The following is a 23,022-nucleotide window of genomic DNA, read 5'->3' on the forward strand; positions in this document are numbered from 1 at the left end:
AGCCCCACAATTCTCGTCTCAAAATATTTAATTTTGTTTTGAAAAGGTTACATTCCCGGCTTCCCTCCCGCCACATCACCCTGGCCCACCAGCAGTGACACACTCGCACGCACACACGCACATAAGGCCAATGGGTTATGGTCTGCTTCTGCCCTCGCCAGCTGGGAAGAAGGAATTTTCTCCTTGCCTCCTTCCCCCAACACAGGTGGGAAAGAGGGGCCCACTGGAATGCCAGCTCCCAGGGGGGACGCAGAGCCCCACACACTCTTATCACATCACATGCACTAGAAAAATAAAACCAAGTGGTGTTCTGGCACCCCAACACCGTAAGACAGCAGTATCCACCTGGGAGTCATCTTTGCCGTTTTCTAGAAAAATTTATTGCACTTAATTAACAGATGTTAAAGGAGCTTTGGGGTGGGGCTTTGCCATGGAAACCAGGGGCCCTCGGCTGGCTCCCCGCCTGCCACCCCGCCTCAGGCTGGAGGACTGTGGGAGCTGCTTGGCCAGGGCCACACAGCCCCTAGGCAGGATGCTGCTGACCCAGGCAAGGTCCACTGCTAAGCGCCCCCCCGCAGCCGCACGGCCCAGACAGGCACACCCCTCCTTTGGCCAAGGGTCAGTTAGCCAGGTCCTCCACTGGCCATCATGAAAGCTCTCTCTATATATATTTATCTAGATACACATTTATTATATGTATATTCTTGCAACATTCTAGCTCATTCCTGATTTATCTGTTCTGAGGTTGCACTGAGGCTGCCACGAAACTGAACACAGGGTGCTTAGGAAGGGTTGGCAAACCCCAGCCCATCGCCACCCGCGAAAAGCCGTTCATGTTGGCTTCTCTGGCCTCCAGTGCTTTTCAGCAGGTGTCCAAGACCTGAGCACAGGAGCCTGTCTTTGGCTGTCGGCCCCAAGACGGAGAGCATCCAGGAGACTCCCCATCCCACGATGGAAGCTAGCGGGCACCAACCCTCTCCTGCAAGGACGTGAGGCTTAGGCCTGGGAAGGAGACACGCTTCCCTGAGCACTCCTTTCCCCAACATGGCAACCTCCACGGACGCCTCCTCCCTGTCCCTGCCAGGCTCCTGACTCAAAGGGGCTCTTCTGAAAGAGGCCAGCGGCCACACTCTTTCCAAGTAAGCACTTTGGGAAGGAAGCAGACACCCTCTGCCTGGGGGTGAGGAGGGGAGGGCACTGAGCAGGCAGTAGGTGGGACCAAGAGGAGGGCCATCGGGCCATCATCCCACCCGCTGGGGCCGGAACTTGGATGCCATTCAGAAATTTAGTCTCCATCCTTTAAAAAGAAAACAGAAATACACAAACCATACACTTTCTGGCCAAAGAAAATGGAAGAGCTTTAAAACTAGAGGCTCTTCTACCAATAACAAAATGAGAAGTGCCCTCTTGGTGGGCAGCCAGACCAGAGGGAGCAGAGCGCCTGGGCGGGCGAGCTGCCTGGGGCAGGACCCTGGCATGCCGGATGCAACTGCCCTGTTGTGGTTACAATGGTGAAAAGTGTGAACATGGTTTTCATAGAACCACAAAGGAAAAGTCAGGGGCCCGGAGGGAGGGGGTGAGCTCCCTTGGCCTCAGGGACCCTTGTCAAGTCCCCCGAGAGGTGGGAGTGCAGGTCCCCAAGGGCCATGGCGTTCCCCTGGTCTGAACACGGTACAAAAAGTCTTAGGGGTCAGAGCCTGGGTCTTGGAGCCACCTACCACTTTAAATAAAGCCAGCGGTAAGCACAACGACGTATGCCCGTCACCTCTGACCCCTCTTTACCACAGATTGCCTGAGCCAATAAATACACCCATCGGCAGGTGACCCAGCGGACCACAAATAGCGAAGGGTTCCACAGATTTCCACCATGACTCTTCAGGGCAGAGCAAAAGGACGAGTCCAGCTGGACACAAGAGAAAGCAGCTGTGAGGTAGTGAAGCCACAGCTGCTAGGACCCCTCCACACCACACCACGGCCCAACTTGTGTGGCGGCCCACGTCTCCAGTGACCCAGACTGAGGGGACTCTAGCCCGTGTAAATGTCCCGAGAACCTGCTATTCCAAGAGTTGTGCTGTGACCCTGGTGACCCCTGACCAGGGTGCCCTCTAGGCAGCCTGCCCGGGGGGAGGGATTCTGAAGCGAGTGCTGGGAAACGTCGTCTGCTTTCCTCTGGCCTGGCCCACATTGGAGAGCACAGCAGGAAGAAACGAAAATACATGCCCCAGCTCCCAGCCCACAGTGGAAGGGGTTGTGGAGGCTGGTTTTCTAAACACCATGCGGAAGGTGCAGCCTGGCTCCAGGAAGCTAAACTTCCTAGACGAGGGGGGTTTTCCTTTTAAGTCCAAGATCTGAGATTGGTCACTGGGTGAAAAGAAACACCAGGCTCAGAAACCCAGTCGAGTGGGACAAACAAGGTTCCGGTGGCCTCCACAAGTGACCAGGAGAAGTAAAGGCCGCCCTCTGCACTGGGATGAGGGCTGAGACCGGCCGCCCTGGAGGCCCTCCACAGCAGCCGAAACGCAGACAGAGCCCATCGCCAGGTCTTCCTCCCTGACTTCCACTCCTGAGCCACAGAGTAAAAGGGTGTGGGAGCTAAGAATGGTCGGGTGCGCTTCTGCTGCAGGCCCCAGCTCCCGTGGCCTGGGACCCATGCGGACACTATGGATGAGCTGGTGTATCTTTCTACCTTTGAGGGAGATGGGAATGGATTTCTCTCAAAGACTTTCTGGGGAGGGTGAGGTGGACCATAGACACGGCCCACCTGGAAATGCACCCTGCTACCTGAGAAGACGTAAGGGTGACAATGATGGACTCACTCTGCGGAGACAGACCTCCACGGCCCCGGCTGGAGCCTGAGGGAGAGTCAGGACAGCCTAAGCGCCCTGTGAAAGATCTGTACTCCAGAGGTCCCCTTCCGATTCAACTGGGACATCCGAGAATAGGAACTAAGGCTGACGCACCATCTATGTCGTCTGTCTTGCATCTCCGCAGTGAGGACGCCGGTCCCCCCAGGGAAGTCGCCACGTGCACTGGCCGTGTGACAATGAAGCTTGAACAGGACCACTCTGGTGCAGGTGCGCCGCCATTTGCCCATGACGAGTCATAAGTCTCCACACGTGTGGGGTTTCAGGGAGCCCCCAGGCAGAGGGCTGAGGTGCAGGCAGCGCCATCTGGGCAAGGGCACAGGTTACAAGGGCCCATACTTGGTCTCGTACTTGGACACGATGGTCTTGCACTTGCCCACCTCCTTGCGTAGCTCAGCCACCTCCGTCCGCAGGGCCGTGTTCTCCTTCTCCAGGAAGGCCGCCCGGATGGTGATCTGGTTCTCCTTCAGGCGCCGCGCATCCCGGGACCGTTTGGCCGCCACATTGTTCTTCTTGCGTCTCGTCCAGTACTTTTCGTCCTGTGGGGAAGTGTCCTCTATGTGTCTCTCCTCTTTCCCCACAAGGGAACCCAACCTTTCCCCATCTGCCAGCACCCCACACCCCACACCCCTCCTATCACTCATCTGGTGCAGCCAGAACAAAAGCTGGGACCTGGGGAAGGAGCTGCATGTGACAAAAACAGCGAGGGGTCCAACCCTCTCCCCAGGAGGAGAAACAGAACCCTCTGGTGGGAAGTGGTAGAGGGAAGGGGACTCCCCTTACTGGGGGGCTGCTCTGTGCCACCCCAACATAAAGCACTGCCTACACCATGCCTCCCTTAGTCACTTCAGTTGTGGCTGAGGTCCAGTCCCGACTTCAAATCGTGGCTCTGCCCCTTACTAGCGGTGGAACCATGAAAATACCTTAACCTCTTAATGTTTCAGGTCCCTCATTTTTATAATTGGGGGTAATAACAGTAACTACTTCGAAGAGTTGAGGATTAAATGAGTTAATATATACAAGGTGCTTATAACGTGCGTGGTCTATGGTAAAAACCACATAAAGGTTTATGTTTTCATTGTCATTATTATGAAAGCCTCACAAACCTCCTGAGAGGCAGGTACAGTTATTCCCATTTTATGGATGAAGAACTTGAGGCCCAGCTAGTTCTAGGTGGCAAACGGGGGTCTGAACCCAGGTCTGCCTGACTCCAAAGCTGGGATGAAAAGTCCTTCCTGTGAGTTTTCCACAGGAGAGGATAGAAAAACTGCAAAATCCTCCTCTTCATCCCCCTCCTCATTACTATAAAACCATCAGCTTGAAAGCTGCTTGACTGTCCCCTGGGGATGGCAACATACAACTACCTTTTGTCCTTCAAAGCGAGGGCTTGCTCAGCCCATTTCCTGTGGCCTTGTGTGCTGATGTCCACAGGCTGGGCTATAGCCAGAGAAGCAGGACCAGGCGGGGTAGGGGAACAGAGAAGCTACGTGGAGTCACACTGGGGCCAAACCACCTGACTCCCTTTTTTTTCTACCAACTGCAGCAGGATATGGTCTATGCTCTGAACTCATGCCTTTCTAAACAGTGTCCATAAAGAGGGAGGACGCTCCAGATAAAATCAACTGTGCGAAAGCACAGCCCCCCAGCTCCTGAACCAAAGCTGTACCTTCACTTATATGGCACCAGGTTACCTTCTGCTCATCAGGGACAAAGACCTTCTTGGCCTTTTTGATCATGGGTTGGGGCTTCAGATCCTCCTCTGCAAACTTGTGCTTCCGAGGGTTGAAGAGCTCCCCGCCCGGCACGCTGGAGAGGACCAGGTCAGCGGGGTCGGGATTGAAGTTCACATCCACCTCCACGCAGTTGGGGTCAATGGGACTGGGTGTCTCCCTCTCCTTTTCCATGGAGGATTCTGAAAGACACAGAGGGGGTCTTTCAGAGGGGGTCTGAAAGACACAGGGGGTCCCGAAGCAGCCCACTGGACCATGAAGACTCATGTCACACACCCAGACACCTGCTTGAATCTCAGCGTTGCACAGCCACCGCCACTTGGAGGAAAGAAAAACCACACCACCCCCAGCCCCCAAGCTAGACTGGCATATGTGATTCAATTCAACAACACAAACCTGGAAGGGATTCTTCCCTTTGGGGACAAAATGCTCAAAAGGAAAGAGGCCCTTGAAAAACAGGATTTTCTGATTGTCTACTCCCCCTCCGCAGAAAAACATTAAGCACAACATTGAATCATTATACCTCCTTAACTTCCTGTGGTTTTAAGCTCTCCAGTAATGAGAAACAGCTGAATCTCTCCATGAACTATAATGGGTTAGGGACACAGACTGAATCATGAAATGCCTTTCATTTCTGGATCCCCAGAGACATATCAGTCGCTGTGCTCATTTAGTCGTATGACAACTCTGCAAGCAAGATCGGTGTTAACCTTATTTTACAGATGAGGAAAACGAAGGCTCAGAGAAAGGACATGGTTTTCTCAGGGTCACACAGATGGTTAAGTGACTGAACGAAAATTTGAGTCTGGGTCTGGCTGACTATGAATCCTTGTTCTCCGCCCTACCTGGTTGCCACTGTAAAGTGGACATTGGATTAAAGGCACTTTCAGAATTCAAAGGCTGTTAGAGGTTAAGTTGTAAGAAAAAACCCTTGACCTTTGGCCTACTTGTTCAATGCTACTAATAGGAGTACACAAAATAACTGTCAATAAATATTTATTGAACACCTACTACATGCCAGGTACTATTCTGGTAAAGACAAAGCAGAGAAATAAGTAAAAATCTTGTTTTTGTGGAATGTTATTCTAGTGGTCAAGGCTGCCATCACACAAGATAAATTTAAAATATCTTTAAAAGCATTAGATGCCATGTGAATATTTGAGAGAACATTTCAGGAAGAGTGAACATCAAGTGCACGGCCATGTCCGAGGAACAACAAGGAAAGCCAGTGTAGCTGGAGTGAATAACTGAGAGCAGAGAGTAAGAGGACAGGTCAAGAACAGAAAATATGGGGCCTCTAATCCCAAGAAAGCAGTGGGTCTCAGTAGGGGATGATTCTGTCCTGCAGAGGACATTTGGTCACATAATGGGGGGTCGAGGGTATTCTATTGGCATCTAGTGAGCAGGAGCCAAGGGTGCTGCCAAACATCCTACAATGTACAGGACAGTTGCTCCCCTAACCCCAACCCCAACCCGTTATCTGGTCCAAATGTCAATCGTACCACTGAGTTTTGACTTTTACCCTGATATGGGAGAAGCCATTGGAGGGCTCTGAGCAGAGGTGTGACAGAATCAGAGAGGTTTTAACTGGATCATGCATATAAACTCTTTGTATCCTATCTGGGGGGTTAATTACAAAGAGGGCTGAGCGTCAGAGGAGTGAATGACCAGGGGCCAATGTGGTCCCTGTGGCAATACTGAAGATGCCAGACTCTACACCTACAGAACAGCCAAGGTACCAAAGGCTGACTAGAGCCCCCATACCCCACTGGTGGTGAATTAGGACCCTGAGGTATTTTCCCGGGAATGGGATCCCGCCGTTACCGAAGAATGGAAACGGAGAATCCGGAGAGGCAAGTGAGGTTTAAGCAGAAACAGTTTATTGGAAAAGCATAAGACAAAAAGCGCAGGAGAAAAACAGCTCTCCATGGAGATCTGCGGAGAGGGGGATTTGAGCGAAATGCCCCGTGGGCTGCACTGTGCTGGGAACTATAATAGCTCTGAGTCAAAGCTGACTGGTCTTCTATACCTGGGCAGTCAATCTTGGTGGGCTCAGCAAACTGATTGGTTCCCTTTCCTGTACCTGGGCAGTTAATCTTGGCGGGCTCGGCAAGCTGATTGGCTTTTTTACAAGCTGGATGCCCTCCTCTTCCCCTTACACCTGAGCCGATTACTCTGGCTTATTCTTGTGAGTCCAGCATCCTGAATCTATTATTCAGCCACTAAAGTTACTTCCTCTGGCTTTGTTATGGTCTCTGCCTTAATTCCCCTCCACCGTGGCCATTTTCCTGACTGCCTATAATTTCCTGTCTCAGTGGGAGCATCGATGGCTACAACCACTCTGTACACTATTTGACAGTTATCTACCAAAGCTGAATGTGTGCATGGCCGATGACCCAACCATTCTACTGCTGGGTAGAAATGTACACATATACTTACCAGACGATCTGCACACAAATGTTGATGGCAGCATAACCCCAAACCAGAAGCACCTCGACTGCAGAATGGATAAACTGGTGTGGTCATACAGTGGAATACAATTTGGTGATGAAATAAACAAACTATGCCACAGGCAGCAACATGGATGATTCTTGCAAAAAAGTTGAGGAAAGAAGCTAGACACAGAATACATATTGCTTATGTCTTTCCTACAGAAGCAACTGAGGAATTAAAAGTGGAAATTCTACCGTCATTTTTACCATGTGTACAATTCAGTATAAATCTTACTTATCTGTATCGTGGTTTTTCTTTGTCACAGGAGTATTCCATAAGAATGTTCTGTACATTTTATGTTGTTAGGGTAGAGTCTGATGCCCACATAATTTATGTGTGTACCATAAAGCTAGCTATAGGAAGCTATAAATGTTAAGTGAGTATAAACGTAATCAACGTGTAATAGTTAAAAACACAAAAGAGGACATGATATACAATTCTATTAATAGGACGTTCAACTACAAGTGAAAAGCATCTCTGGTGATGTAAATAAGGCGAGTGGTCACCTCTGCAGAATAATGACTGAGCGGGGTCACCAACAGAATTCTATCTCCTGATTTGGGTGATGGTCATACAGTGGCATCACTTTGTGAAGATTCATCAAACTGTTACTTACAATGTGGGCACTTCTATACGCCATACTTTAGTGAGAAGGTTTACTCAGAAACAAAATCGAAGGTGAACGCCACCTCGGTGGTGTAAGGCACCAGATGGGGGCTCATTCCCAGCTCTGCACCCTACCCACACATGAAGCCAGCCTTCTAGGACAACCTCAGCAGCACAAAAAACGTTTCCTTCAAACAAGAATTTGGCTGGTATCAGCTGAGCCTCTAGATCTAACCTGTTTATAGGGAAAAAACAAGGGGCAGAGGAGCACATTAAATGGCACTACAGGGCTATAGTCAGAAAAAGCCAGCATGTGTAAAACTCTACAGGACAAATGATTCCGTTTCTTCAACAAATAAATTGCAAAGAAAAAAAATGGGAGAGGGCCCTATAGATAATAAGAGGTTTAAGGGACACAACTAAATGAAATGTGTGGGTCTTACTGGATCCTGATTCAAAAAAACAATGAAACAATAATATTTATGAAATAATTTTATGGAAATTTGAATGCTGATGGATTTATTGTCAAGTTCAGATGTAAAATTGGTATTTTTGTCATGTTTTTTAAACAATTGAAATACCTTTTTTTTTTTTAACTTTTATTTATTTAAGTGTGTTTTTCCAGGATCCATCAGCTCCAAGTCAAGTAGTTGTTTCAATCTAGTTGTGAAGGTTGCAGTTCACAGTGGCCCATGTCGGGATCGAACTGGCAACCTTGTAAAGAGCACCGTGTACTAACCAACTGAGCCAACCGGCTGCCCCCTTTTTGTCATTTCTTTTTAAAAGAACCCTTATATTTTACATCCATATTGAAATATTTATGGATGAAATAACATATCTAAGATTTGATTGAAAGTAATCAGGTGAAGGGAATGGAAGAAGTTACAGATATAAGATTATGAGTTACAAATTACGGAAGCTAAGTGATAGTTACATGGCAGTTCATTAGAGTAGTCTCTTACTTTTGTATTTGAAAAATTTTCCATAATAAAAAATAAAATTTAAAAATACAGAGCATGAAAATTCTTTGGCTATGGGTTCCTTGGGTTCCATACCAGCTCCTGGAGTCCCTCCAGGATCCATCAACCTGTATGCCTTTGAGCTTGCAGAAAGCTTTGCAGAGACTTCTGAAACAGGGGCCATGCCTTCTCTGGAGGGTTCATGTCCAAGGGGCATGAAAACCAATCAAGCAACCAATCCACCCCCAGAAAAAGGACAAGAGGATGAAATGAAATTCTGAAGATGATGTCTTCTTTGTGCCTGTGCCTAAGCAGTACCTGGCGATGGAGTCAGACATCCTGGGTTCAAGTGCTGCCTCCACTACCTACCAGCTGGGTGACCTTGACCTTCTCAGTTTCCTCACCTATAAAATACGGATAGTAGTATTAATCTCGTAAGATTCTTTGTGAGGATTACATGTGAATGCCTAGCACAGAGTAAGTGCTAAATAAATGTTAGCTGGTATTATTATTACTTTTTTTATTATTGCCTGAACTCCCCAATAATCTGTGGCAAAGTGCATGCAGGGATAAAGAGCTACACTGAGAAAATGCAGAATGGGAATTCTAGCCTTCAAAGCCTCAGACTGGAAGGACTCAGTTCACGGTCCTGACCATCTGTAGCACCCCAACCACAGAAAGACTGCCACTGAGGTGACCGCTATTTTTATCTTCAGCCTCAGGGACTGTGCTGACAGGTGGGGAGCAGAGGGTTTCTCCACACTGCAGGCCCACCAGGCCCTGCCCTAAGAGTAGGGGCTGACTGGGTATGCAGACACAAGCAGCCCTCAGTGGGCAGTAGACTTCCTGGGATGGGACAGGTGGCCCTGCCCAAAGGCCCGTCACCAACCTGTGCTGGACACGGTTTCAGAGGGCTGAAAGACGGCGGTGGAGGAGGACGGTGGGGACGCTGTGGAAGAGCTGGCCGACTCCTTCCCTTCTAGCTCTGCCACAGGCAGCAGCAGGTTCTGGGCCAGGTGCGTGGGGCTGGCGGGGATGCCATTCTCCAGCAGGAACTCGTCCAGGTCCATGTACTCCAGGTGGAAAGACTCGCCATCATATGGGATGGTCTTGTCCCAGATGGGCGGCATGAGGGAGGCTGAAACGGCCATGGTGCTGGCTGCCGCAGCCTCGTCTTCCTCCAGCTTTTCCTTCCCCTTTTCCTTATCTGCAGATACAATATCTGTGATGAGACACTACACGAGAGAGTAACTCAATCCCAGGAGGGGAGCAACAAGCATCACAGGGATGACCTATCTCTCTGAGTCCTGATCCATTCCATGCATTTCAAGGGCCCACTGTGTTCTCCAGTTATAACCTTAACTCATGCTCGTGGTATCTTTTAGAGACGGCAGCCTGTCCTTATCAGAATGCTCACGCTCACCGCAAGCTCCGAGGCCTAATGTGGTCCCAGGGTTAATTCAGAATGGGCTGTGGGATTAGCATCGGCAGGAGAAAGTCTACAGGTAGGAAATGGAGTTTCTGAGCCTTCCTGATAGCTCATCCATACAGTAGGAAAGAGCTGATTCCTCAGGCCAAGAACTTTTGTGTTCCCATCTTGCCCCTCTAGCTATGCTTCTCCATAGTAACCCAATCTAGGGCTTGAATCCCAGCTCTACCACCAAGTTGCTATGATGTGCAACTCTAGTCATGTTATCTAGTCATGTTACTTAACCTCTCGCAGCCTCCACTGTAAATAAGGATAAATCTTCCTCTTTGGTGTACACTAGAGATAACATTTGAAAGTATCTTGCAGAATTCCTGGCAAATGGCAGGCATTCATTACTACTGTGAGCTCAGAGGTTAGGGACTATGTCTGATTCATTTCTAGATCTCGGGGCCAACACAGGAGCAGGCAGATGGCGGGCTATGGGAAAATGTCTATACTGAATGAAAAACGCTGGGTTTGCAGGTTCCCTTTACGTTTATCAAATACAGAGGGCCTGGAGCTGCCTTTTCATGACCTTTTTCACAGCAGTCATTTCAAGGCAAGTCTGTCCTCGAATAAGCAGAGAAGACCGAGGCAGGTTTTCTGGGAAAAGGAGAGGGTGGAGCTGAAGAAGAAAGCCTGCTCCCATTCAAAGCAAAATTAATCAATGAGCAGGAACTGGATCCCACCTAATTATGTCAGTCAAAAAGTTATATGCATGGATATCCAAGAAAGGGCAAATTAGGAAAAAAGACAAGAGAGAAATGTGACAAGGTTGGAAGGAAATCAAAGTGACAGGGAGGCTAATCAGGAAAGTGGGAGATAAAATCATGACAAGTTCATAATGGGTTTTCAAGTCGAGGGAGACAACTTTGAACTCTGGATTCTGAAACGGCAAAGAGAAATCAAATATGATTATGTTGGAAATAAACCAGTCATGCATGGACTCCTAGACGATAGCCGGCCAGAAAATCAGTCTGTTGGTCCAATATAAAAATGGATACACCTAGTGAGTTAAGAAGGTGCAGGTTTTGACAAACCGAATTTGATCGTGGCTTCTAATATGAATTAACCTGAATTCTTGCAACTGCATTCTGTACCAGGCTTTGGTTGAAAACCAAATGGGCAGTAAAAGAAAAACAAGACTTTGGTGGGCTCCGTGGCCGAGATGGTCTCAATGTTCTCTTTCCCTGAGATCTAGACTCTACATTCTGTTCAGAAAAGACTATGACCCGTATCAGGCAGGGTCATGGGGATCGAAGGAGACCGGAGAAAGGAAGAGAGAAAAAAACAGCCACAGTGAAGGACAAGTAACAATAAGTGCCAGGTTTTGGCTAACCTAGAAAATAAAGAATATTTTTAATCAGTTTCTATAAGATGGAGTTTTAATTGTAAGAGAACTAGACTCATCACTCCAGTCACAGGGATTGACATCAGCGGTTGCCAGCGATACAGTAAAGAGCACCAGACTGAGACTTATAAGGCCTAGTAGCTATGTGACATTAAGGAAGCATTCGCATCTCTATGAGCCTCAACTTTCCTCATCTGGGAAGTGGAAGGAAGAACTGCTGTGGAAGACTAAGTAGGAGTCTGTCTGTCAAAGTGCTTTGTGAGCACTCTGCTGATATACAGTAAAATTATTATTATGGATGGTTCTTATTTGGTAATCTTTAACAAGAACCCGACAGATGTGTACACCTGTCCCAGCAGATTTGGAACAAAGCATTGCCTTAAACACAAACAAAAGGGTCTGTGCACATGAGGTCCCGAAGCAGGAGAAGAGAGCCTGGCCTCACCTGATATGCTGAAGCTATTTATAACCCAACGGTGACAAGCCATAGGAATGGAAGCCTCAGAACACACCCAGGAAAGAGAAATGGCATTTTTAAAAAGAAAATTAATTCTCCAAGACAGGTAATTCACAGAGGCCTATTCCTTTCCAAATCCCTAAGCTATACCGATGGTTCTTGGAAATCCAAAGGTCTCAGATTAAAAGTATATCTCTGTGCACCTAAAACCACAATAGGTGGTACTCCAGCTGCTCCCTGAACCTCATGTTCCCAGGCAGAAAAACAAGGCCAAACCTGCTTCCACACAGGCCCTGGGGACCTGTGTGGCCTAGGAAACAAAACGGAGCCTGGCTCTGCCACAATGGCCCCCCAAATCTAGGGTCAGCCCCAACCAACCAGGTGAAGGGCCCCAGTGGCCTCATTCTGACCCTCATCCCTCTACCTGCCTTACCCCACTCTCCACCTCAGAAGGTGCCTCGCATCCCTTCTCCTGTCACCCCTTCTCCTGTCACCCCTCCCCCACCTCGGCAGCAGCACTGAAGACACACTTCAAAAAATCTCCAATGTGTACCTAGTAGTGGGGATGAAGACAGGTCCTCCTCCCAGGAGGGTGCAAAACCATATGCAAGACAATCTGTCATGTAAATCAGCGCTTCTCAAACTTTAATGGACTTCGGAATCACGGAGGTAGGGGGCTCCTTAAAATGCAGATTCCTGTCCCAGGAGCTGCAGACTCGGGGGTGAAGGGTGGGGCCCAGGAACCGGCATTCTACACAAGCATCCCAAGTGATTCTGATGCAGTTGTCCCCAGAGAAAGCTCCCTAGAGAATCATTTAATTGGCTGCTGCGACCCCCTTCAGCCTGCTCAGTAACCCCTACACGTCGCGGAGCTGGGGCTGCCCCAAGGAACCTCCTCACCGCGACCCCACCCCACCCTCTGCCTCTTAAGCCTTCTCCGCCAACGCCCATTAGACCCAACCTCTCTCAACTCGCCCCCTACCTTCTCCTCCTAACCTTCAAGCCTCGTCCCCAAGGCCCCTAGTCATTCCTGACCCCATCCCCCCTCCGGCAGACCATTTCACCAGAACCTCGGACCGGTCCGACCCCGCCCCCACAAGGCCCCGCCCCTAAATAAAATCCCGCCCCCAAGCGTACAGACCCCCCTCCTTCCCCTCACCGAGGCGCGCGTCGCGCGGGGTGTTCTCCATCAGCTTCTTCAGGACCAGTGGGAAAGAGCCCGGCAGGCCCCTTTCCCCAGCTGCGCGCCCCGGCCCCGGGCCCGGCCCCTCCTGCGGCTGCACAGCCGGCGGCTTCTTTCCGTCGCGCGTGTCGGACATCGTGTCCCGCGCTCTGCTCGCCCGTCTCACCTCCTCCGCCCGCCCCCCGAGGAGGGCCGGAGCCGCGCGACCCGCCGCAGCTGCCAACACGGGCAGCTACTGCGCAGGCGCCCAGTAGCTCCCCCGCCTCCCTCCATCCCTAACCGTGGCCTTGGATTGGCCTACCCTGCGAGGAAGGCGGGCGCAGCCTTCCAGACCGTGATTGGTTAGGCTGCCAGGGTAAAAGAGACACGTGCCGGGCCAGGTGAGGAGCAACGCCGGAGTCCCAGCCCCATCCGCCCCTGTCACCTGATTGGCGCTTGCTGGAGTCAGTGTCATAGGCCTTCTTTGGCGGCAGCTCCTTCCCCTCTACCAGACGTTTCACCTTCGCCTTCCTCTTCATAACCCCCGCTCTCCTCCCAGACCACCGTAACTGCACTCCCTTCCCTCTCATCCCAATCTCGTCACCTTCTGGACGCGCCACTCAAGGGAGGCGGGGCTGGGAGCGGCCGGGCCGGCGCGAGGAGCCTATCAGAAAGCCCGTTCGGGCCGCATGGCCCGCCCTCTGCGCGTCACGTGGAGCCCCAGCCGAGTCTAGTCGCGTGGGGAGAGGGAAGAGGGGAAGGCGCGGAGCAGCCAATGGAGGGCAGGGGCGGGGCCCGGGTTGGTGCACGAGGCGCAGCACGTGCGGGGCTGCGGCGGGGAGGGAAGGGGCGGGCCTTTTTGTACTGGGTACGCTGCCCAGGTCGTGGGGCCAGGACGCAGAGCGAAACCCGCACCCTTCCTCCTTTGAGACCCAGAGGTTGGCTGAGGGCAGGGCGGCGGACGACGACCTGCCCTTCCCTTAGGGATGGCCGGAACAGGCTTGGCGGCCGCTGAAGCGGGGGGTGTCAGGTTCCTCACTAATCCCGGGTTTCTGGTGCAGGCGTGGCGGCCAGATAAACACTAGCGTGGAGGGAGCATTCTTGAGGCCAGAGCAGGGGTGGGGTGGGGTGGAGAGAAAGGGTCCTGCCCTGAGCCAGTGCCGGGGGACACGCTTTTGTCCTCCCACTTACCGGCTGTGACCTTGGGACAGTCCAGTTGCTTTACTTGAGTCTGTTTTCCTTATTTATGAAATTAAGGGGTTGGACTAGAGGATCTAAAGTCCTAAACATCTCTGAAATTCTGTTCCTTTCTAGGACCTTTCCATCCTTTTCCTAGGGACAAAAAACGAAAAAACTAAACTTCTTTTTACGCAGGGTACCGATTACACATTTTGCGGGAGAATCACCTCTTCTCTTAAAATGCAAACATTCCTTGGGAGTTCCTCAGGAAACGTGAAAATGGGAAATGTGCCGGGTACAGAAATGAGACATTATAGGGAGCTGCTCCCAAACAGCACCCAGAACTTTGTACCTCTTTATAGCACAAATCTTACTTTGCTTTGAACCCAAACAATACTAGACTCTCCCTGCCTAAACTCCCAGAAAGCAAGGACTTTGGCCTGTTGATCCTGTATCCTGCCAATGGCCGTGGCCTTCCCGTAGTCGGGCCGGGGGAATGGTAGGATGGAATCCTCAGTTCATAGGGTACATGCGTGACCATAACGCCCAGCTGGCTGAAACTTGTCAAGTTGATGCTATCAGAATTTTGCTGGGAGCTGAGGAGGAAGAAGAAATTGGGCTCCTGAGCAGGCCTGGATAGCAAGGGGTGCTGGTCAGGGCACGTGATGGAGTCTGGCTCCAAAACTCAAGTTCTTCCCGCCTCCCTCATTAGGCTTCAGTCACTTTCTGACTTGATACCTCCAACCAACTGCTTCACCTCTCCAGGCCTCCTTCCCTTAGATGTCAAATGGAGAGAGGACAGGATCTACCTTGTGGGGTTTCTGTAAGCCAATATAGGTAAAACGCAGAGTTGCAAACCTACAACAAATGGTAGTTTTCATAATTTTACTAAAACTGATGGGTACAAATCCACTGCTTGGTATATCCATTATCCTGGAGGCCAATACAATGCCACTCTCAATTTAGTGGAAATACTAAATTGTGTACAGAAAATCTGTTGTGTTGCAGAGTTGTTGTTAGTGGGAATTCTGTATGTGGCTAAGCTAAAATATCTTTGGAAGAAACTAACCTAGAGGTATTTAGAAACAAATTTGAAAGGAAATTCCAAGGAGATTGATTAGAACGATGTATGAAACTTTTTAAAAAGGCTAGTTTGGCCATGGAGAAACTTAACTGGAGTAGAGTTAAACATGTATTTTCATGGCTAATGTGACATTGTTAAGGGGAAATGATTCTCAAGGTATTAGAAGAGGATTTATGATACTATAACAATGGAAAGTTATCACATTTGTTTACGACAAAGGTGGGGTGTAGTAAGGGGGAGTAAAGATTTAGGTTGTTTTATTTTCCCTAAGGAGGGCACAGCTCACAGTGGCCCATGCAGGGATCGAACCAGCAACCTTGGTGTTATCAGCACCATGCTCTAATCAACTGAGAAAACCAGTCACCCCAAGATTTAGATTTTTTTTAAAGCTACAGTTATCCCAAAGGGATAACGCCCACTCCACTCATCACCCAGCCTGGAGCAATGAACCTAACAGGCAAGTGACACTGGTGAGAAGTGATGCAAGCAGGTTAGGGTTTCAAAAATTACTTTTGATTCAGTTCTCTGTTCATGTACTGACACTCCCCAGAGAAGGTTTTTTTTTCCTGGATAACCACAGGGTAGATGGTGTGTCACAAACAGTGCAGGAACATGACAAACATGTTCTCTCTCGTGCCTACTTGCAAGCTGGGAGGTTAGCTATGTTGCTGGCTGGCAGCCGTCAACAGCACCATCCTGGAGGCGGGAGCCATTATGTTCTTGTCTTCATTCTCCAGCTGACCAGAGAAGAGCCATAGCGGCCTCTCTCTACCTTTGGCGCCTGTCAGTAAAGTGGGAATAAGAGTGTGGCTTGCCCCTTCTCTTAGTGGAGAAATAAATGGTGTGAGAAGTAATTAGTTCATTTCCATAGTGTTTGTTAGCCCCACAAAGAAATATAGTCCCTGAAAAGAACATGTTATTACGTGGTTAAGGCTTTAAAGGTAGGAGGTGGTACCTTAGTGTTCTTTAGTAACAGGGTTTCAATGCAGCCAGTTCTTGAGGGAAGCGTGGCCTTGGGAGGCAGGTCTGGGTAGAGCCTCCCCATAGCTGCTGACCAGCCACGTGGCCTTGGGCAAGTGACTTCTCTTGCCTAAGCCTCAGTTATTTTTCTCTTGGAAACAGAGATGGATTTGCTTACCTCACAGAGTGGTTATGAAGATGTGTGAGAAGCAATGTCAAGTGCTTGCCTGGAACAGTGTGTGGCATGGAGTGGGAGGGCCTCCACCCTTCCCCTTCCACTCAGGTTGTGTTGGGTCAGGAACAGAATTTATTTTGGGTGTGGGGACAAGGCTGTGGGGCTGAGGGTGAATCCTAGAGTCTACTGGAGCCTTTTCCAGAGCTGGACTGGCTTTAAATTCTACTCTTTTATGTTCTAGAAATCTGCTAGCCAACCGAAGTTAAAAACTTAATTTGAGTCTATGCAGAACAAGTGCCTTTCATTAAACCATTATACTGATTTGGAGTATTGTTTAAACGTGAACTCCATGGGAGCTAAAACTCCAGCACTGGAGCCTTTGGCCAGATAATGATCTCTGGCCACATATTCAGCATCTAGTAGGCTAGATGTCTCCTAACTCACTGAAATATGTGATATAAGCCTGGTGTGTGTAAGAGCATGGAGCCCAGCTATCTGTGTGCTTTGCCGATACCAAACACAGGAGAGTACAATGCTTTGTTCAGGGTAGTAACTCAGTAAATATTTGTCGGCTGGTTTGTTGTTGGTGCTGGTAGGAGGGTTCACAAAACCTTTCAGAGCCAAGTCGTATACAACGTTATTAACACTAAATAACAGTCATTGTGTTTCACAGTTGAACCTAGAATAACAAACCTGGCAAGTCCCCCCAGCACTAGCCTGGCCAACAGCTGCCTCTTTTCCTGCCCACATACCTGTGGCTGCATAGTTCCGGGGTGTGCTTTGTACCTTGGTCTCAGTGTATTCTAGGCAGAAGTAGTGGGTGGAGGTGCTTCACTAACTCTTGCCCATCTCTTCAATACTCTCAAGAATACTAGTTTCCTGTTTGGCTTGCTTTTTGCCCACTCCCAGGATTCAGACTGCAGCTGGAGAGCTGCCCCAAGAGAGTCATTTCCAGAGAGAAGCCTTCACTCCAGCCTTGGCCATGTCTCAACAGACACCGCCTGATGGCTAAGGTTTCTCCAGTGCCAGCCCCATTGGTGGTGCAGTGATAGGATGTGGGCTCTGGAGCCAGACCATCTGGGTCTGATTTGTGCTTCGACTACTTCCTGTGTGACCTTGGGCAACTTACTTAACCTCTCTGTGCCTGAGTATCAGAAGTAAAGGAGTCAATTCAGGCACACTGCTGAGAGTAGAACTTGGTACATAGGAAGTGCTCAATGGAAGTTAACTCCTACTATAATTCCACCTTGTATTGTTCTGGGAATAACTCATTCCTCCCTACCTGTCACTTCCCCAAGAATAGTGGGTGTGGGCAGGGTCTTGCAAGCAGAGAGATGACAGGCTCACTCTCCTTGTGACCTTCAAGGCCCTGCAGGGTCTCCCCCTTCTAGGTCTCTTCAACCTCCGTTCTTCCCTTGTTTCCCCTTGCTCACCTTCTGCGGCCACAGTGGCCTTTTATTACTCAGTCATGTGTCTTTCTTTCCCCAAGAAAGGGCCTTTGCACGTGCTGTTCCCCCAGCCGGAAAGCTCTTGGTAGAGCTGGCTCTTCCTCACCCTCAGACCTCAGTTTAAATGTTACCCCTCAGAGAGGCTGTTCCTAATCCCTGATTGATGATTGTCTATCCCCCCATGGAATATACCCACCAGGCGAGCGGGGCCATGTGTGTCTCATTCACTCCACAAGTGTAGCAAATGCGCAGTATGCAGATGATGAGAAAGCAAAGGATAACTGAAGAGCTGCTGCCCAGAGACAGGGTTTCCGAGACCCGGGCATCCTATGGGCAGGGATGAGCCCGGAAGCAGGAGGAGCTGGGTTGGAACCCCTGACAACTACGTGGCCGTCCTGTCTCTGAGCCGCAGTCTCCTCATCTGTAGAACCGATAATCAGCTTCCCATGCAAAGCCATTAGCATGACTCCCAGCTCAGACTCAGGATTCATTCCTTGAGCAGCCTGGCCTTGGGGTAGGCCCGTCAAGATGCAAAGCCATCTGGAAGGGGCATTCCTGGACACTGCCGTCAGTTTCTGGCACCCAGTGAGAGTTTCTCATGTTTCTCTGGTTGGTGACAGGGGACAGTTAGAGGAGGTGGCTGAGCACCTAAGGTGGGAGTGAGGCGAGAGGCTGGCCCACCTACCTCTGAGTACATGTCCTCACCGTTTAGAAGGTGGTAGTGAGGACTGAAGGAGCTAAGGCCTCCAGCACGCAGAAGGCCCCCTCCCCCTCCTCTTCCCTGAAAGCAAACATCACGATTTCTCCATTTCTCAGTTTTTGCCTGGTGACCCCAGGCTGGGAGTGGAGGTGACCACATGGACCTTACTGAGGCCAAACTCGGGACAGCCGGGCTGCGTTGAGTCCTCCCTCTTGGTCCATTCAGCCCAATCATCCAAGAGAGGACAGCCAGGCCCCGCCTCTGCCCCGCCTCTGTCCCAGCAAGTCCCCTGCCGTCCAGCCTGTTATCCTTCATCTCCTCTCCCACCAGCCCAGCTGGGCGGTCCAGTTTGGTGCAGGGCTGATGGCACCAGGCCCCTAAAAGCCTCAGCACGCATTTCCAAGGAGACAGCCCTATGTGCACTTGCACACACTTGCAACGCCCGGTTCTTTTAAGGAGAATATTCACAGGAAGGAGGGTAGAAAGAAGCGAATGAGGGTCAGACTGCAAATGTGATGTTGGTGGAAGGAGCATAAGGCCAGGCCCAGCTGCTCTTTGCCCTTCACAGAGAAAACAGCGTGACACTTCACAGTTTGCATACACTTGCACGTGGGATAACTCATTTAATCCTGGCAACAAGTCTATGAAGCAGGTAGGCGTTGTCCCTTTTACAGATGGGGATGGAGAGAGAGGCGTGTCTAGGATACCTGGCTGGGGTGGCCCACCAGTGATTTTAGTTAGGAGCTCCCTGAGGCGGGGACCCTGCCTGCCCAGCTCAAAGGGAAGGCCTTGTTCAACCTTTGGGTGTGTTTCATGCTCCATGGCTCCTTGCAAAGGAGGCCTGAGTGACCAAAGCTGGTAGAAAGATGGGGGACCGGCCTCTGAGCACAGCCAAGGCCCTCTAGGGTGAAGGAAGGAACGGGTGTAAAGAACTAACAGTATGGTTTAGAGAAGCAGGGTCTTTGCAGAAGCTGGAGAAGAAAGTGAGAGAGAGAGAGTGAGCAGTCTGGAACAGACTTAAGGATCAGGGCCCAGAGACAGAGGGGAAACTGAGTCAGGGCTTGGGGTACAGACCCACCCTTTTGCTGGACATGGATTTCTCTGCCCACAGGAAAGTTGGTCAAACTGGTGGCCCAGAGTGAGGGGCTGCCAGGTGGCTGTTGTAACCTGAAGCCAAGGGAGGCTGAAGCCTGGTCAGTCAGCTCTGCTAGATAAAGTCTGCTTAACCAGGGACAGGAAAGAGGTGGTCTGTCTGCACAGGCTGCGGGGGGGGAGGCGAGAGGGAGAGACCCCAAGGAAGGTCTCAGGGAACGTCTTTGAACTGGAAAATGGAGAGGCTGCAGGGAGAGCAGTCTCGTGAGAGCACACCTCACACTCCTCATGCTTTTCTCTGAAATTCCCTCACACTGGACCCAAAATATATACTCTGCACGTGATCTAGATGTGTGCTGAAGCGGTCACTGGACTGGAGAAAGTGGGGAGTTTGTGAAGAGGTCTCAGTCCCCCACAAGAAACCACCCCTTTTGCACCAAAGCAAAGAGCAAGCAATCCTGATGGCAACTGTTTCCAGGGCAACTGGCACCTCAGCTGTCTTCCACCCACTGAGGTCCAAAGCCAGAGTGGGGGACACAGGGAGAGAAGCTGCTGCATCAAGAACTTTCACAGTCCTCGCCACATGACTGCTGGAAATTCTAGTTCTCTCTTCCCACCAAGGTGTATTGCTTTTCAGGTAGATGCTTTTATTTTTGTAAAAGACTTGGAGAGTCTGGGAGCTTTGGAAAGTGGTGATGGCAGGTTGAGGGCAGTAATGTGAGGGAGGTCTTTGTGGGGTGCACTGACCCTCATTTAATCTACCCATTGGCATCTGTCAGTCCCGCGGGGCCTCATGCTTCTGACCCTCAGAGAGATACCCCATGGAGAAGTGACAGGAGGTGGCCCGAGACATTGGTCCATGCTCCTGGACCAGCCCAGCTGGTCCTCAGGCAGGGCTGGCCAGCGTCTGGCAGAGCTCTGCCTGAGACCTTAAGCAAGTGCTCTCAGCACTGGGCCCCAACTTCCCATCCACAGTGAGCGATGGGGACTTTCCGGCTGTCGCAGGGCTCGGTGGACCAGCTGCGAGCCAGTGACCAGCAGCTGCTGCCACACTTCAAAGGCCTTGTTATCCTCATCAGAGGAGCAGCGCCCTGAGTTGCCCCCAAGAACCCCTCCCTGCCCAGCTGGGAGCTGTCCCTGCAAGCTGCTGACAGCCCAGCAGTTCCCTGTCCAGGGGCTCGGCCACCCTGGACATCCCAGCTTCCCTGCTGCCTGGACCAAGAAGAGAGCCCCGTACCTCTAGCTTTTGGGAGAACGTCAGCTTCACCAGCCCACACAGCCCGTTCAGAAATGGCAAAACAAAAGTCAGCCCTGGCTCATGTGCCAGGCTGAGCTGAGGGTGATCTGAGGAGATGAGCTTCTCCTGGTGAGCAGCTGGGGTCCTGAGTGCTAGGAGGGCACCAGAAGTCCTTCTGTGATGCCTGCCTTGGAGGGTGGCCCAGACAGCCCCAGCATTCAAAACCACAGGCTGTGGTCTGCTGGGCCTGGGGCCCATTACTCCTGTAAGAGCCCGTGGGGACCCTGCCCTGAGCTCTGGGACCCACCTTCTTCCCTCGGTCAGTGCCTCCAAGGAGCAGAGCCTGCCGCCTGTCCTTCCCTGAGCCCAGCTGCCCAAGTGGTGAAAGCGAAGGTAGGGGCTGTAGTGTCTGTCCTCAGGCTCCCGGGTCAGGGAGTAGGCTCAGGGTCCTGCAGAAGGCAGCCCTACGGGGACAACCAGGGCCACCTGGTGGGGAGACGTACCAGACATATACGAGGGCCAGGCCTGAGAGAGGGCCCTGAGGGGACACTGGGGTTCCTAAGTCAGACTCGGGCAGCACAGGGCAGCTGGGTTCCTTCCTTTAAAGGTACCTGGGGAGTTTGAGCAATGAGGACCTGGGTGTGAGCCCCTGACATCTTAGAGCAGAAGAGACTAGCAGAAAGATTTACGGGGGAGGGGGTACCCTGAGCAGGTGGTCCCCAAGCTAGCCGTGGCCTTGGGTTTCTCAGATAGGACTTGGTAGACACCTGGGGCTGGCAGCTGGCTCTGGCCCGTGGTCCACGCCCTCCTCCGCATGGTTCCCTCGCCCCATGTTTGCCTGTGGTATCCTAGGAACCCGGGCTTTGAGCCTGTAGTTCTGTTACATAACAGCTTCCCTCCCATCCGTGGGTTCAGCCCTCCAGCGAGCAGGCGCTGAAGCAGGCGCATGGAGGAAAGCCTCTTCTCCAGATAGGAGACTACCCCAATCTACAGCCTCTGCCGGTCCCCTGCCACCCCACATGCACAGGGAGGGAACTTAATAAGCATCAGCATCCAGGGCATTCTCTCAGCAGAGTCCTCTGGTCTCATGGTTGTCCCACGGGAGCATAGCACCTGTCAGTGGCCACATGCTGCCCATAGCTCCCCCAAGCTAGCAGGCTTAGGGGGCACTCCCACCATGTCTCTCTCTGCACCCCAACCCTTCATCTGGCCCAGGAAGGGATCAACAGCAGACCCCTGCTGGGGACTCTCTCTAGCTTGGAGATAGATGCCCGTCCTGCCACTGTGCGTGTGGCTGCCCCCACCCCTTGGGCACCTGCGTGGCCAGCCAATGCAGGCCACCTCCGTTCCTACCTGTCTTCTTCTCTGGCCAAGGCAGAGAGTGCTCCAGCAGAGACTTGAGGACCTCAGGCATGTCCATGGCAGGGGCCACTCCGATCCGGTCACAGCTTGACATGGCAGGAGGAGCTTGCTCTGGGAGTTCAGAAGCAGCTGGAGAGGCAGGAGCTGGCTGGGGAGCCGCAAGCTGTGGAGGCAGGCGGGGCGGGAGCCTGAGGCAGCCAATCGACAGCATGGACCCCAGCCCGCCCGTCCACCCCCAGCTGGGCCACCTGCCAGCTCCGGCTGCAGCCAGGCCTTCCCTTCCCGCTGCCTGGCAGGGCGGGCCTGGCCCTGTGCCAGCTGCAGCACGTGGAGCCACCCCGCCAATCCTCTGACAGAGAGCCCGGTCTGTTATCTAACTTTGCAAAGGGAAGTTCTCCCCCAGGCTGGGAGCCATAACCAGGGCCTGCCAGGTGAGAACAGTGAGCCGGCTCCACGCCCACCGCGAACGTGCACTGCACACTCAGGCATGCTCCGTGGAGGAGCCCTGGCGCCTGCCATGGGAACCAACTGGGGCTGCGATTTGAGACCCAGCCACCACAGGCAGCTCGGCACAAAGGATACACTCTATGTTGGCACATACAGGCCCGTGAAGGCACATCGTGCAGTCACCTGTGGACTCGTGAGTCTCCAGGGGTGGCTGGTGTGTTTTGATGCAGATGCACGTGTGCCGTGCA

The 23,022-nt window shown here is 51.5% G+C and overlaps 1 protein-coding gene across 4 annotated transcripts; it reads right to left on the reverse strand.

Annotated features, from left to right (window-relative positions):
• Window positions 1-10: 10 nt before the first annotated feature.
• TEF (TEF transcription factor, PAR bZIP family member) lies at window positions 11-22,638 on the reverse strand. 4 transcript variants are annotated; one of them, XM_019734451.3, is made up of 4 exons: window positions 22,319-22,638; window positions 9,542-9,859; window positions 4,556-4,776; window positions 11-3,403 (listed from the first exon to the last, which is right to left on the reverse strand). In XM_019734451.3, exons 1-4 carry the CDS (start codon window positions 22,536-22,538, stop codon window positions 3,188-3,190), a joined length of 975 nt encoding a protein of 324 aa, XP_019590010.1. In that variant the 5' UTR covers window positions 22,539-22,638; the 3' UTR covers window positions 11-3,187. The 4 variants fall into 4 exon arrangements, with proteins under 4 accessions (XP_019590010.1, XP_074182559.2, XP_019590012.2 ...); XM_074326458.2 differs by having other exon boundaries at window positions 4,531-4,776; window positions 22,319-22,592; XM_019734453.3 differs by lacking the exon at window positions 22,319-22,638 and adding an exon at window positions 13,536-13,728.
• Window positions 22,639-23,022: the final 384 nt, after the last annotated feature.

Source organism: Rhinolophus sinicus, chromosome 1, assembly GCF_057876585.1.
Source record: "Rhinolophus sinicus isolate RSI-liver-muscle chromosome 1, RSI-T2T, whole genome shotgun sequence".
Classification (NCBI taxonomy): Eukaryota; Metazoa; Chordata; class Mammalia; order Chiroptera; family Rhinolophidae; genus Rhinolophus; species Rhinolophus sinicus.

Excerpts from the sequence above, each read along its gene's own strand:
- TEF (XM_019734451.3), bottom strand. The coding sequence starts at position 22,538 with ATGCTGTCGATTGGCTGCCTCAGGCTCCCGCCCCGCCTGCCTCCACAG. Across the intron at positions 9,860-22,318 it reads TTGGCCAGAGAAGAAGACAG|ATAAGGAAAAGGGGAAGGAA; the intron begins GTAGGAACGGAG and ends TTGTATCTGCAG. Across the intron at positions 3,404-4,555 it reads TTGTCCCTGATGAGCAGAAG|GACGAAAAGTACTGGACGAG; the intron begins GTAACCTGGTGC and ends ACTTCCCCACAG.